A 16,256-nucleotide genomic window follows, 5' to 3' on the forward strand; every position below is an offset into this window, starting at 1 on the left:
TTCTCCCTGAGCAAATATGTTTTCATCCTGGGCAGACAGTAAAGACCCATGTGATCAGGAAAATACCTTGTGAGATACTATCCGCCGCTAGAAAACAGGTAAAAACAACAGTGTTTGTATTCACACTGAGGAGCCTGTGTCACCGAGTGATAGAGTATAGAGTGCCACAGTGATATTTGTTCTATAAATAAACTTTGTAACAACTGTCTTCACAACAGCTCAACAGCACTGAATTTGATATTATTTAGAGAAGAATGAATGACTTCAACAACTTCCATTTTCAGTTTTAAAAGATAATTATAAAATTAGTTAAATGTTTTACCTCCTTATGTCTTCTTTTCCTTCTCTTCACAGCAGTCTGTTCACAGCTGTCTCTGCTCTGATCTGACGCTTCCTCCTTGTACACCTCTTCCTTCTTTGTGTCAAGAAATGAAAATAAAAGAAAAGTTTTTTCTGTGTATGTTGAGATCATCTTAACGACTATGACGTCTTTAGAAATGTGTGATTTAAAAAAGTGGAATTTCATAACTTTTAGTCATACAGTATTATAGTGTCTTTTCATTTCTCTTCTACATTGTTATGCATTACACTAAAATGAAAACAGTGTAATGTGCTTACCTGTAAATGGTTTGTATTATTGCTGTAGTGAAGTGTAGTAATATCTGTAGTGAAAGTTAAGTAATGATGGTCAAATTACATAATTCAGAGAAAAAATAAATTTTGCCATTGATGAAGTGAGATGTGATTCAAAGAGAACATATTTGCATTCTTCTTATTTATCAGTGTTAACTATGCAGCTTCTTAACAAGAAGCTCTGTGTTTATACTCATGTTTTTATGGCTTATATTGTGCAATATCTGTTCACTATATCTCCAGCTAACAACATGCTGTAATTCTGCCATAATTAGTTTCTAAAATGGCTGAATATTGCACACTCATTGCATAAACTGTAGACATGGCAGAGTTTCCCACAGGTTGGAAAGGCTGTGTTGTAACTGTTAGGTAGCTATTTTTTACCTTGCAAGGCAACTGGATTCATGAGATCACAGCATCACGTGAGTATCCATCTTGTCAGACTTTTTTCAATACTTAGGTTTATGACCAAATACCTCCAAAACTAATGACATTCCCATTAAACACAGCTGTACCTTTTTAGTGTTAATTAGCAAGTGTTAGCATGCTAACATGCTTAACTAAGATGGTGAACATGGTAAACATTATAACTTCTTAACATCACCATGTATTGTCACTGTGAGTTTGTCAGTGTGCAGATATTAGCATTGGTCATTATGAAAATAAGACAAGAAGTGCATTAATATTTACAGATTCTATAAAATGCAACCTCAATATTCATCCTATGCCTATAAGTTTTTAATATGCAGACTTTTAGAAAGCACTCCTCTATTTGTATCTTTTGTGAAATATCTTATATAAGAATTGTTTCCTGCAATGTCATTGTAGCAATTATTCAGTTATAGTAACCTCATTTTGACCTTATATGGCATCACAGTTTTCTCTTATATAGGGACTTACTGTTCACACTTTAAACTACTAGGTACATGCTTCCCTCAGGCTGCATCTGATGAATTAAAATAAGTCAAGGTTTCATCAGTCAGACGGCAATACTTTCATGTACTGTAAGTGATTACAGACATACAATACTAAATGTCTATTATATGTACAGATATTGCATACAAAATGTAAAAGCTGTCATGTACAGTAATTAGCAGGTCAGAAGTAGTAGTGGAGAATGAGTAAATGTAAAAAATAAAAAATAAAAACAAAGTCCTATACTAACAACACTGCTTCAAAACAAATAATCGCACCTCATGAAATATGTTATGTACCAGAAAACATTCTCACAACAACAAATCTCAACTAAACTTTGCTAAGCTTTGTTTGTGAGGGTTAATGTTTTGGTGTGACCATGTAAAACTGTATTTTAGGAGCAGCCCAAATTTTTTATCAGATATAACATGAGAAACAGATATATCACTTTTTCTTATTTATCAATAATCAACTGTTCCCATTTCATGTTGTTTTTATTTTATTTATGTTTGCATGGAACTGAAGACAGATGAATTTGCTTGAGGCATGAAAGACTTGTAAAATAAAAGAGCAAGCAGAATACATCACTGGAGAAATCCTACTGTTAAGCAACAGTGCTAATTCGCAGAGAGATTGCAAAACCCTGATCTGAATTATTGTGTCAATCATATATGTAGAAAAGAAAACTCCCCATAATAATAATAATTATGATCACCACAAAGTATAGGACATACAAATTTGCTTTACAACACACTGTGACAGAAGATTAGGTAAGACATATTCGATACTTATACTTTTTGTTCCCCATGTTTACAAAAAAATTAAATAAAAAATAACACCTCAGTGTGGTTTTCAAAGACAGGAACTGGTTATTGACTTACAGGCAATTTTAATAATACTAGCCAGCATACTATATCTGAAACCCTCCATTATCAAGTCAACAGAACAATGTCTTAATAAAATATGAGTCAGAATAGCTGGTTGACACTGGCTGTGTTTACATGCACAGAGAACTGAATTCTTAACCTGTTTTGGCCTGGAGTGTGTAGACTCCATAACATTGAAAGGCTTTTTGTAGACTTGCTCAGGTTATTATAATGATAAACAGCATTAACGTTTGAAACGTTTCAAATTTACCACATAGTTGGCTCATGATAAGACAAGAGGAACTTTTCAGCAAGTATGTGGCTAATAAATGGGCAAAAGAGGTTAAAAAATGGAATGCACACAGCAACTTAAATAGGAACAGTGATGCATTCACTCAGCTGCGGAAAAAGTAATGTATGATTCAAAACCAATTACAAGCAGCTCACAGAGGCACGCTGTTGCATTGATGAACCTAATCCGTCATTTTAAATGAGACAGCCACAGTACGGTATTATTTCATAACACGTGTTTATAATTCCTTGGTCATAGCATGTGTATCAAAAGTAATTTCAATCTTCATGAAGAGATCATTGCACATCTCCAGCTGGAGTTTACTTACTTAACAATTTCAGCACATACTGTGTAACAATGTCTGTTTAGGAGGAAAAAATCTGTTTACAAGTTGAGTAGTTGTTCATCACACTGTAATAGATGATTTTGGAAAGGCAGACCGCAGCTATTAAAAACCTATTAAGAATTTGGGAAATAATTTCATGGGAAGAAAACTGGCCTGGTAATTGTTTTGCATGATTCGTTTAGACAATAAAATAGTCTATCAGGATTCACAGTGTTAAAACAATCCGACATGCAATAAACAATAAGTATCAATTTGCCCTTTCACTACATTTGTAATGCAAGTGAAAATACAGGTTGACCCATTAAAAATAACAATCAATAGTTACCTGTTGTCTTATTTAAAATGACAGTACCTGTATATATTCATAAGTTAAGGTTGTAAGTGTATCTATGAGCTATTTTTAAGCACTTTTGAGAGAAACATATGATCTGCAAGATGTGATGCAAAGTCAAACAGGTGGAGTGGAAGTGAAAGAAGCACAGTGGTAGCTTCTTTAAATACATTTAAGTGAAACTCCACTAACTTACTGACATAAAAGTCAGGCATTAGGTAAAGAACAGTACTGCTCAGCCTGTGAAAACAGTGTTATAATGTCCTCTGCAGCTCTGAAAGAGCTTTGTCAAGTCCAAGAACACTACCCTGAGTATGTCATCAGGGTTATAAAGACCTGAGCTTGTAGTCTACAATTTTTTAAAAGATAGCCTGCATTAAAAACAGAGGATGTTTGAAAAATGTGGGAATTTACTGGGCAGTAAGGCTCTAACAGAAAGATGGTATTGGTTGCATGTTAGGAAATGTAGGACCCAGCGTTTTTGGAGCTACTTAAGAACTTAAAGTCAGGATATCTTAGCCTCTGCTGCTTCGATTTTGATTTTTAATGGTTGATAGGAAATAAATAGATATACACAATAGGTATTATACTTTAAATTAACCAAAGCAAAGTCAATGACAAAGTTACTCCTTGCATGTAAATGTAGCTTCTTGTATACTTTGAGGTTCATGATTCGACTGCTAGTTAGAGGTTGGTACAGTTTTCTAATCTCATATTAAGACAGTGTTCAGTCAGAGTAGTTGAACGATGTGTGACAAAACCGTTTTTCATTTGCCACATTGGCACGATAATGCTTAAATGTGTGCCTGCTGGCAATTGACTCATGCAGGGTATTTACTGTACATACTGGCATCCCTTTCCCTATCAATATACATCTTATTAATATATATTATTGACACCATCATTATCAAGTTAGACTATTAGTAAGCTTTTGATATTACATCACAGGTTTACCAAATGTCTTTGAATAGCACAACCAACTGGCTAGTCAGCATCACTTTATGTCATTCAAACATCTGATGCAACCCTGTGAGAATAAAGCATCCACTTCACAAGTGATGCTTGAAACTTCTCAAAGACCCCAGGGATCAGTGTCCTGTGATCTTTCAGCACGATTTGAATACACACACGCATACACACACACATTGTCAAAAAGAGATAACACTTTGGCCGCTCGCTCGCAAGTATGTTGTGCTTTCGGTCTGTGTTTTCCAGATCAATCAGAGAGCTGGGACCACAGTTAACTGGATCAGTTAACTGGAAAATGCTGGACATTACAGTAGCTGTGACATTCTTCAGAACCAGACATTTTCTGGTAAACACTGAAGTTCTGCAGTATACCACATTTACAAAACCTCTTCAATTATTATCAAAAGTGATGGTGACATTTTTTTTTCAATTGTTATGAGAGGCTACTGAGTCACAGCACACATTAAATACAATTATGTGGAACCAAGATGCTGAGATGCATTCCATCTCTCGCCTCAGTTGGTTATCTTCTTGGGATGTAATTAACCAAAGGAGTGAGGGGAGAGAAATCACTCTCAGCCGATAGACACACATAAAGATAAGATAACAAAAAGCGCGGTTACTCCTTGCCCTGATGCTTCGACTGGCAGCAGATACAGTGACAATTACAAGACAAATGTAGAGCAAATGGTGAGAAAGATGCAAGCGCTGAGAAGCCCCAGATGTCTGGCATTTGACGATAACATCAACAGAAACATAGAGAAAACAGAAACATGGTAGCTGGTTAACACTGCATGATTTAGAGCCCATGAACTACAACTGAGGCCAGAAATTCAAATAATTTCTTTTACATTGTCCAGTGGGTCATGTTCCAACTTAAAAAGTACCAGTTTTCCCAAATAAATGGTGGCATGTGAAGGGGTGTCCGATGGAGGAGGGGCAGCATGAGGGGGGAGTACTGGCATTATATATGACAAATCTGAAGAAATGAGAAACAAGGAGTCATCATATGCAAGGTGAAATCCAGTAGAGGAGGGGAGTTATTACACAGTTTATGGGGCAGAAGATGTGGAGGGTACAGGGCTGCCACTGCGTCTCGCATAGCCGAGGGATCAGGGAAGGATCGCGATTCATTTGGCTTTGATTTCCGTGTAGTTGCTGCCGTCATCCCCCCTCCCTGAGGCCCCCTCCCTGGACCTGGCCCCGATAAACTCCAGAGCAGCGTAATTCAGCTCTTGCCTCTCCAGTTCTGCCAAAGAGCCCACAGGTTGATAATCCCCGTCTTCTCCCTGCAGACAGAAAGACCAATCAGCGGCAAGAATCAATAGCAAGGTGCTGGCGGCACCTCAGAACACAGAAGAGTGTGACAGACACCATAAAGAAAAGATGTTAGTGGTTACTGGTCGACATACTGACAAGGAGACTGAGATGTTTCCTGTTAGTTTGGCAGTGTCTGTTAGCAATGAGGCAGCCATGCAGAAGGCAGTTTCGGAAACAAACGGCAGTGTACAGAACATAGAAGCTGATATGCGAGGAGATGCATCTATCACTGAGGCTTGTGTTTTTAATGGGGATTTGTTTAGGAACCTTACCGTAGTCTCCTCTAGAATGGAGTTAAACTTTGAGCCCAACAGCTCTGTCTTAAGCTGTGCAAGAGTTAGGGGAGAGAAAAACAGACAGAAAAACGCAGAGAAGCGATGAAAGCAAGAGAAAACAGTGTTTTGAAAGGTCATGGTTGGAGGTACTTGACTGGTAGTGGGAGAGATTCCTTCTAGGAACAAAACGTCTATATTATTACCTCATTTTCAGAGGTTAAATTGGGTCTCATAATTTAATACTTCTTTCATTACACAACACTATAACCCCAAACAATCTGAGAGTGGCCATCCAACCCGTCCTCCATTATAATCATAATCATTGACATCAACATGTCTCACCACTTTCTTCCTCAGATTTTGTTTGTCCTTCTTGACTGCGCTGTAGTACAAAGCTGGGTTCTCCAGGACCACGTCCTGCCTAGGGTTGCCATTCTCTCTGGGGGACGGAGTCACATAATCAGACTCGGTCTCGACTGCCACTAACGCAGGGCGACACGCCAAGCCTGGGCATCCATTTTAAAACAACAAGCTTATAAGGTTATGCTGGAGGCCAACTGTGGCTGTGAGTGACGTGGTTATTTGATGGGTTTAGTTGCTGAGCTCACACCCACTTCAGGGGCGATTTGCCAGAGAAAGCTTGCAATTTTGGGGGTCCAAATATGCCTTGGGGCTAAAATAAAGCACCTTGGTTAAGAGGGCTACCTGGGTTTTATTTAGCATAGCAGGTAAAGGATACAGAAGCAGTGTCAGAGCAGGGAATTGTGCCTGCAAAATATAAGGTTAGTCCAGCTTGCTAACCCACTCCATAAGGCAGCCAATGTGGATCTCCAAGGATTTCAACGGGGACTTGTCGTGGCAAACTGAAATTGCTCAGGAGAAATGATTCTGACGTCCACATCAATCCCACATTCACTCTTATACAATGTGCATCAATGTGTTTTAGAATGGATGACTAGGCTTAAGTGTTTCCTTGGATTTCAGAAAATGCTTTGTGAGGAAAATGAGTTCTGCCTCGTGTTGGCCTCTCCATTAGTTGTCCATTCATACTCACTTCTTGTTGTTGTGGCCAACGTATCTCACTGCTGCAATAATGAAGGCTATGACAGCCACTCCGCCGATGGTGCCAACTATAACTGCCATCATGTACTTTTCTGAAAATAAAGGCAAAATGGCAAAATTTTAATGAGGGTGTGACTTAATTTTAGATCAGCTGCATGTGAGATGATAGGGGAAAGGAAAAAGAAAAAAATCCTAATTCGTGTGGTACATTTTCACAGTTAAATCACCATGTAAACACTCCATCATGTATCTTACCAAAATTACAGGATTGTTAACTTGATTACAGCATGGTTGCATCAATTTATGCAAAGAAGCTGTTTGTATAGCCAATGGGGGAGACAACACATCTGAGAGAGAGGATGTAGATGAGGAGGAGGGATGTGCTTTTTCAGTGTTATTTAAAAAAAAAAAAAAAACAGAAAAACACCATCTATCATGTGCTTTTTTTTTTCAAGAAATGAAAGAATTTAAAAGGATAAGGGTGATATTAATCTATATTTTTCTTATTGACAAAAAATCCCATGAAAGACCAAAACTGTGTCAGTCCGTCTCATAATGACTCAGACTGCCTTCTTCTGTCACTGGACTCAGCCCCAAGCCGATTAGTTCCTACTGAATATAATATATACTTTCATTATTTTAAAATGCTTAATAATTTTCTAAAATAGCTGGGCACTGTAGTTTTCAGATGTTACTTCAACAGGAGTAAAGAGTGCATTTCTTAGGGATGAAGTTCTACTGTGGATTCATACATATTTGACTTTTTGGTATTTATGGTGTATGTGGGATTGAGTGACAATAAACTACATTGCTCAAATTCAGTGTAATGAAAGAACATAGTTTTTTTTGTTTGTTTTTTTGTTTTTTTACACCAATGGAGGTGAATGATACAGAGGGATACATTATATTTGGCTTTTTAGTAGGATCTATTAATTGCTGGTTTTGGTGTTTTTATGGGATTTGTTGACAATTAAAACATAAAGTGTGTTATCAGCCTTATTCTTTAAAATTTACAGCAAGGACAGAACCAGAGAGAGGGAATTCTGAAATGATTTTATCAAACATCACTACAAAAATCAATAGTAAATTAGTTCGCACTCACTCTCCTGCTGTAGCTCCAGAAGTACACTCTCTCTTCCGTACATGTTGTAGATGCTGCAGTGGACATTAACAGCTGGGCCACCGTTGTTGATGCGCTCGCCTTTCTCCCGCAGCTTGATCATACCGGTGGAGGTGTGTCCGTCTGTGTGTGTGTAGAAGTTGAACCGGCCGTCTGTTTCGTTGATGGTGATGTTCTGGTCAGGCAAGTAGAACTCGATGGTGGGTTCAGGGTTTCCTGTGGCCATGCAGACACACTGGACACCTTCCCTCACCACTGTGCACTTGGACTCCTCTAGAAGGACCGGGGCATCTATTGAAGGAGGTAGCACAGAGAAGAGCTAGAATTACAACACTAGATGATGTGAATCATAGGCTTTTTCACACAGTTTCACACAGCTTCATATTTTTTGTTAATCTACTGTATATTGGATAGTTGTTATCAGACAAATAACATGCACAAAAATAATGTTTTTCAAGATATTATTGTGCTAACAGATGATCCAGGTATTGCTATGACATTTGACCTGCAGGTCAGTATTATTCTTTGTCCTACTTTTTGACAGTACTGATGATGGAGATCAGTGAAGCACTCACATTCAACAGTGATGTTTAGGGAGCTGCTGGCTCGTCCATGCTCGTTCTCAGCCAGGCAGCGGTACTGTCCGTCTCCCTGTGGTGTGATCTCCACGATCTCCAGCACTGACAGCTCATCTGCAGTGATGGTTCCCACCAGCTCCCCGTCCTTCAGCCAGGTGAGGGTTGGGGCTGGGCTGCCCTGGGTGCTGCAGTGCAGAGCCAATGAAGTGCCCTCTTGTACTGTCATGGAGTTGTTTACAATGGGCTCACGGGGAGGGTCTGCAACAAAAAACAGAAAAAAATGATTCTTTGTTCCTTGTTCAGATTTGAAAAATGTCTCTTTATTGCTCATGCGACTAAAACATTACACAATGTTATCTTATTTAAAAAATAAATTGAGCAGTTGAACAACTTATAAACAGAGTCTCAGTATAAAATTTAAGAGTGTTTTGATTAATGCAATTTTTCAGTGATTACTTTTGACAGAGATTTTTGGCTCTCAAAACAGACACCTCTGTGTTGCATTCACTTCATCCAGCCTACTCACATTTTTTACTGTTCAAGAGGAAAGTCAGAACCCTCAAAAGCCATACTACAAACTAATTATCAGCAGTGTGTTCACACTAGAAAAGTGACAAAATAAAGTGTACACAAAGAATCAGTATGCATACTAAATCCACTGATGTTTGAATATGCTTTTGATTGTTACTGTCATTCCACAATGCAATGCGCAAAGAAAAGGAATTGGAAAGCAATTTTTCTTTCTCTTTGTGAAGTTTAATTGGCAGTGGCACTCCAAGGTCACCATTTGATTGTGTCTTCTGTCACTTGCTGTTTGTATAAAACAAAAAATGAACATTGATTTATTTTACTATAAGAATGTTGTATGGATTTTGGGCACAGCTCTGGTTTCTCCACAATATTGCTTGATACACTTCTTTATTGTTCTGCCATCGCCTCCTTATAGCTCCAAAACTCTGTCAGAAGTAGTAGGAGCATATTGATTTATTGGTGAAGCAATAATAGTAAGTATTAACAGAACAGAGAAGGGGACTCTGCTCCAGGAGTGATTTGAGAAGTGTCTATGGATGTTTTAAGGCCTTTTTGTTTGTTTGCTGTGATTCTGAGTCACTGTTGAAATACATCATAGTTGTTGTGCATCCAAGCTAACAACAGCTGCCATTATCTGCCAAGAAGAAAGCTGTATACATTTCAGAGCCACATTGTAAGCCTACAGGGAGGATTTGATAGTCAAAAGATTTTCAGCGCACCTTTATTGTTTGTGATGATAGAACTCTATAAACTAATTGCACTATCCAAATTTTAAATTATTATATAAATACCCAAATACAAATCCAGTGAAACTTGCTGTGTTCTTATTCCATCGTTTTGAGTAGTTTTTGAAGAAAAATTCTCCAATTCCAGCTTCTCAAATATGAATATTTGCTGGTTTCTTTGGTCCTTTATGATAATAAACTTAATATATTTGGGTTGCGAACTGTTCTTTCAACATTTTTCACTATTTTCTGATATTTTATGGACCAAAACAACTAAGTGATTAATTGAGAAAATAATCAACAGATTAATCAAAGAACAAAGAATAATTGTTGGTTGCAGCCATAGTATGTATTATATAGCAATCTTAGTATACTGTTTTTGCAAAAAGTATTCAAGAAATTATCATACTTTACCCTATTATACTAACAAAAATGTATACAATATGTTTGCCGTTGGATGTCAAGCTATGACTTTACAGTGCCCTTGCCAATTAAACCCCACAAAGAGAAAGTAAAATGTTTTTTGTTTTAAGATATATACTTTTTTCTTTCTGGAGCTGTCTCACCTCTCAAGTGCCACCATTCCCTTGTGCATTGTGGGAGACTGTGTCACTTAACAGCACACTCAAATCAAGCATTTTAGTATGATTACTGACTCTTTTCCAGAGTGGAGACAGTACACATTCAAAACCAACTAAAGAATTAGTACATAGTATGAAAGCAGCACAGCACAGCCGCACAGTATAGCACAGCTGCTGTCTCAGAGACTTACACTTGACAGCCAGGTAGAGTGAAGTGTTCATGACGCCATAGCCGTTGTCCCCGACACAGGTGTAGACTCCCTCTTGTGCAGGCGTCACATCATCCAGGGATAGGGAGACGTTGGACGCCGTGTCCCACAGCAGTTCCTGGTCTCCGAACATCCAGGAGATCCTGGGAGGAGGGTTACTGTCCACCTCGCAGTGCAGCGTCACAGAGCTGCCCTCCATCACCTCTGAGGAGACGTTCACCCACACTGAGCGTGGAGCATCTGGGAGGAAAAATAAGAATTCAGTGTCTCAGGACTGAATAACTGGCTCTGCACTGCACACTGGATTTAAAATGAAATGATTACTGTGAGGTTACAATGCCAATTTTCAGTCTTCATTTGCTGTGTGTATATTGGATGAACACTGGGAATTCTAGTCATATTAATATGTAGTCATAACAGCGCAGCAGGAAAAAGGGCCACAATTGTTACAATGTTAATTTGGAACTAGACCCTTAAATTAAACCTGAAAATCAGCTTTTTCACATGAGCAGATTGTTACATGGGGTAATATCCAAATACAAATGCAATTTTTTTCTTATGCATTGATTTTTTAGCTTTTTTTTTTTGTTTTTTTTACCATACTAGTGATATGTTTCTATGGATGCCAATGTCAGTCGGTCCATCAGTCATTCATCCACTTTGGTCCAGACTGACATATCTCAATAAATATTGGTTGGATTGGCATGAAACTTTATACAGACGCTCATGGCCAACAAAGAATGAAGCCTATTGACTTGGATAATGACTTTTCCTCAAGCACCACCATGAGGTTGACTTTTTTTTTTTTTTTTAATGAAATGTCTCAACAATTATTGGACGGATTATCATTAAATTTGGTACAGACATTCATGTGCCCCTTAGGATGAATTTTAACAACTTTGGTGATCCCTTAAAGGGAAACTTCAGTGTTTTTCAACCTGGACCCTATTTCCCCATCTTTTTGTGTCAAAGTGACTAATGAGGACAACAATTTTTGAAATTGGTCCAGTATTGAGAGAGCGCTCCAGCTGGGAACCGTGAAACAGGCCACAATGTAATCTGACAGAGCAATTGCGCCCTGTCAGTGTACATTCACTAAAAGTGCTTGTTTTTGCCACTGACAGGCTCAGATTGTTGTTATAAGTGTCTGACAACATTATGGAAAGGATCCTTACAAAGAAATAAAACATTTTTCTTTATCTTTCGCTTTATCCACTCTGTTTCGGTCAAGGAGAAGTCTCATTCGGATATCTTGCAAGAGTTGATGTCAAAATCAGCTAAATATTCAGCCATGACAAAATCTTTTAGATAACACTAAGCTACACTGTCTGTACTCCAACACAACTAACTCCTCCTGGCACTCCTCTCTCCAACTCTCACTCATCTTCCTACCGTTGTCTTCATGTAACAACTCAACTCTCACAAGGTTTCAGAACGAGAATTCTCCTTGAGCGAGACTTGGTTAGACACAATAACAGTCAATAAATACTGGACCGATTTCAAAAATTGTTGTCCCCATTTGTCACTTAGACACAAAAAGATGGGAAAATAGGGTCAAGGTTGAAAATACCAAAGTTTCTCTTTAAGTTTGTTCAAAACTTTGGTTTATGATATGAGATGATGAACATGGTAACATTATACCTGCATCATTAATACGTCTATACATATAGCATGTTAACATTGTCAATGTGAGCATGTTAGCATGCTGATGTTACCATTTATCACCACAGTGCATGAGTACAGCCTCACAGAGCTGATGGCATGGCTGTTGGCGCTTAGTCTCGTGTAAATCCAGAAATTAGTTGTTAACCACTAAAGCATTGTGTCAATAACCATTCCTATTCTCTTGAATGAGAAAATGTGTCTAAACTTATGACTGGTACTGTACATGTAATGCCTTTTTTGGAACTCAAACAGTGGTTCTACACAAAACTCAACCACCAAAGAGGATTTGTTTAAGTTTCCTTGATATGAATTTATTGCTACTTCTGGGACTCCCCTATGGCATGTCAGAAACAACCTTATCCGATACAACACTGTCCTTTTGGAGCTACAGAGAGAGGTGGAAAAGCTTCACTGATTACTTATTTAGGGGCTTTTTTACTTACACTTGATGTCTAGAGAAATGAGCCTCTCGTAGACTAGTGTGGTGTTTGGGTAGTACACCCTGCAGCCCAGGAGCTGCCCGTTGTGCATTGGTCTGGGTGTAAAGGTCAGGGTGCTGGAGAGTACCGCTGTGTTGCTTTCCTCCAGGTAGTCAGAGCTGAACTCAGGGTCCGGCAGGTAGTCAGTGTACATCCACTGGATTTCTGGAGTCATGTCAGGGCAGTTGTCAGGAGCATAACATGTCAGCTCCAGGCTCTCATCACTGACAATTTCCTCTGGGACATCAATGTTGGGTTGTTCTAAGAACAGAAAGAGAAAAACATTACTGGATCAAAACTGAAATAAAGATAAACAACAATCAATAAAATATTTTAAAAAATGACAGAAATAAAAAAGTATAGGAGGCAACTAAAACTATAAAGGAACCAATTTTTTTCCCCACTAAGATCAGTGACTTACCCAGAACTTTGAGCTCAGCAAAGTCTGGGAACGTGTACATGTTTGCCCCACCGAGGTCAGCACGAAAGTAGTATCTCCCTGAGTGCTCTGTGCCAATGTTGTTGATGAGCAGAGTGCAGTTCCTCTGATGCAGATCACCCAACAGCTTGGTGCGGCCCTTGTAGCTCTCATGCACGACATCTGTGCGTGATTTGAAGACTACGGGAGGGAAGAGTTGAGGGTAAGGCTGGCCAAAGTACCAGATACCATGAATGCCACGGTATGGCCTGATACCAGATGGGTACATGAAGGTGCACGGGATGACAACACAGGAATTGGTCATGGCCGAGATGTCCCGAGGTACCCAAACGTTCCACTGGCAACTGGCATCTGAGAAAAGATTGGAGACATTGAATGAAATATGATCACAACTATTTTCTCCAAAGGTATTAGATCACTGCATGAACAGTGATAAGTGTAAGGGACAATGGAAGAATATCTCTACCATGTCTACTATCAAACAAGGAAGAGCTGCAGGAATTTATTACCATTGATGATCAACAGCAGTGGTAAGAGCAGCTCCAAACACCACATGGTCTCTGCTCAAGGCTGAACCATAGACCTCTGGAACAGACAACATCATGTCAGGTATATCACATGCATCATCAAGATAGAAAAAAAAATCTGAAATGTCTTGTTTACAGCATTGGTGCAGGTATATGACTCAGACTCACCACTTACTTCTAAGTATCACACAAATACTCAAATATTGTCAAATGTTTTTGATATTTAACAGTGTAGAGTAAAGCATGGCACCCAAACCTCTGGGGTTAAAAATGATTATACAAAACTTGTACAAAACAACCAAAAACATTTTTTTTTCAGCAAACCATTGAAAATCAAAGAAAAAAAGAGAAGAAAAGGTTTTGACAACTAAACATTTTTGAGCTTGAAAGGGTTTTTAAAATCCCAAGTGTCCAATTAATTATTCCACAGAGGAACGTTTAGTCCTTCATCTGGGTAACTACAGATTTCCACATGACGACAGTTTCATCTTCAATATAAAACATCTTTTGCAATTGTCAACAAACAATTCGAAGTTCATTTTTTTGTGACTCAATCCAGACCTCCCTATAACAGCATTCATCTCAGCACAATAATTTATTTCATGCCCCAAATGAAGCAACACTGATATAACATTGTATAACACTATGATTATCAACAGAATATGAAATGTAAATTAAATTACTAATATTTTTCTGATCCAATACCAAACAGTATGGCACATTGTTACTGTACCATATGGATCACATTACATTATATACTGAATAACTCAGTCGAGTGACATATATGATGCATTTTGCAATTCAAAATGAACAAAATAAAATGAAAGATGTCCCTTTAGATGGTGAAGAACCTGCAATTCTGTAAAACAGCATGAAGCTCTTCATTGAAATGGAAAACATTCAATAGTTCTAGTTCGAAACTACACCACTGAAATAATAAAACAGAACATGTCAGTAGAGTATATACATTTAATCATATTAAACTGTTGCAGTGTGTACACATTTATACAAAACAAATCATCCCACCTAACCATCATAAAGTTAACTCAAATAAAAGTGTACATGAATTGGTTCGTCTGAGGCATCAGCACCACCAACACTGTCTTCTGCCCATTAGCTAAACTGGCAGGAGAAATGCAATTTTGATGGTGGCTGAGGCTGAACGAATTCAAAACTGACTTCATTCTCAATCTTTTTTTTATTGAAAACTGTTCAACCAAATCAAAACTGTTTTTGTGTCAAGGCAATTTAAAAAATATTCACCATTTCGTCCACATCGAGTGTTGTAACTGTGTAACTGGATAAAAATGCATCTTTCAAAGAAGTGACTGTGGTTTTACCTTGAAACACTGATGGGTAGAAACAGACAGAAGCTCTGCAGGAAAGCTTGCCAGCAGCTCCACTAGAGGGTGTTCACTCACACCCAGACAGCTTGACAGCCTTCTTCTCTGTTAAAAAAAAGCATCATCAGGCAATGACATCACTCACAGACCCCTCACTCAACACACAAACTCAGCGTCAGTCAGCACCTGTTTGCTCCCCCCCAGTAGAGTCACTCATTATGGTCTCCATACGTAAGCCCATCGAATGAATGACACTCACTGTTGGCTGACCTCTGACAACATGCCAAACCCCAGTTACCACACATCATGTCATCAGCTTTGTGTAGATAACTGATACTATCTGTGTGTACTAAAAACAAATCAGGAGGTAACGAGGGACTAATATTCAGCAAGAGACACAGAATGTAAACAAATGCCACTGCATTTATTAAAATGAGTGTGAAGATCAGCAAAATATGGCACATTTGTGTCCTGGCAGCATTAAATTTTGATCCAAAAGTTGTTGTTCCTTGTACTTCTCGATTGTTTTTGTTGTTTTTCTCTTCTTTTCTCTCTCCCTGCTTGTAGTCTGGAATATCAACCCTGAGTTTTAGAAAGAGTATCAATTTTAATTTTTATGTCATCTGTTGTCAGTTAAAGTTATATCAACTTTTCTTGCGATTGCCATTAAACAGTAACCATAAATGTCTATGTTCAATAATACTTTGATGTCAAAATGACTGTTGAAATGACTAATCTATGATATCTCTGTTTGTCTCACAGGCACATGTGATACTGAAGTTAAGGGCGATTGAGTGAAAATGTGGGTTCAGTTTCACCACTGTTGCACAAGGAAGGTAAGTTTCACTATTTCTCAAACTTTTTTGTCTTAAAATCAATTTGATCTTTGAATCACAGACTTCATTTACAATGAACTAAGAAGAAAAACTGAGAAAAGTATTTTCCTTGAATTGAATGAAAGTACCCATCATCACAATATCTTTTAAAATAAAGACCTTTCACAGTTTACAGTACAATTTATCAGTTTTTACATAAAAGTGCAGTTTTCAT

The 16,256-nt window shown here is 38.2% G+C and overlaps 1 protein-coding gene across 3 annotated transcripts; it reads right to left on the bottom strand.

Moving 5' to 3' along the window:
- Positions 1–2,831: 2,831 nt before the first annotated feature.
- mag (myelin associated glycoprotein) lies at positions 2,832–15,313 on the bottom strand. 3 transcript variants are annotated; one of them, XM_044360328.1, is made up of 11 exons: positions 15,204–15,313; positions 13,846–13,921; positions 13,319–13,687; positions 12,862–13,158; positions 10,736–10,993; positions 8,705–8,965; positions 8,112–8,420; positions 7,002–7,101; positions 6,290–6,386; positions 5,945–5,998; positions 2,832–5,641 (listed from the first exon to the last, which is right to left on the bottom strand). In XM_044360328.1, exons 2-11 carry the CDS (start codon positions 13,889–13,891, stop codon positions 5,483–5,485), a joined length of 1,950 nt encoding a protein of 649 aa, XP_044216263.1. In that variant the 5' UTR covers positions 13,892–13,921; positions 15,204–15,313; the 3' UTR covers positions 2,832–5,482. The 3 variants fall into 3 exon arrangements, with proteins under 3 accessions (XP_044216263.1, XP_044216264.1, XP_044216265.1); XM_044360329.1 differs by lacking the exon at positions 5,945–5,998; XM_044360330.1 differs by lacking the exons at positions 5,945–5,998; positions 6,290–6,386 and having other exon boundaries at positions 5,467–5,641.
- Between the last annotated feature and the right edge of the window lie 943 nt (positions 15,314–16,256).

This window comes from Thunnus albacares, chromosome 8, assembly GCF_914725855.1.
Source record: "Thunnus albacares chromosome 8, fThuAlb1.1, whole genome shotgun sequence".
Taxonomy (NCBI): Eukaryota; Metazoa; Chordata; class Actinopteri; order Scombriformes; family Scombridae; genus Thunnus; species Thunnus albacares.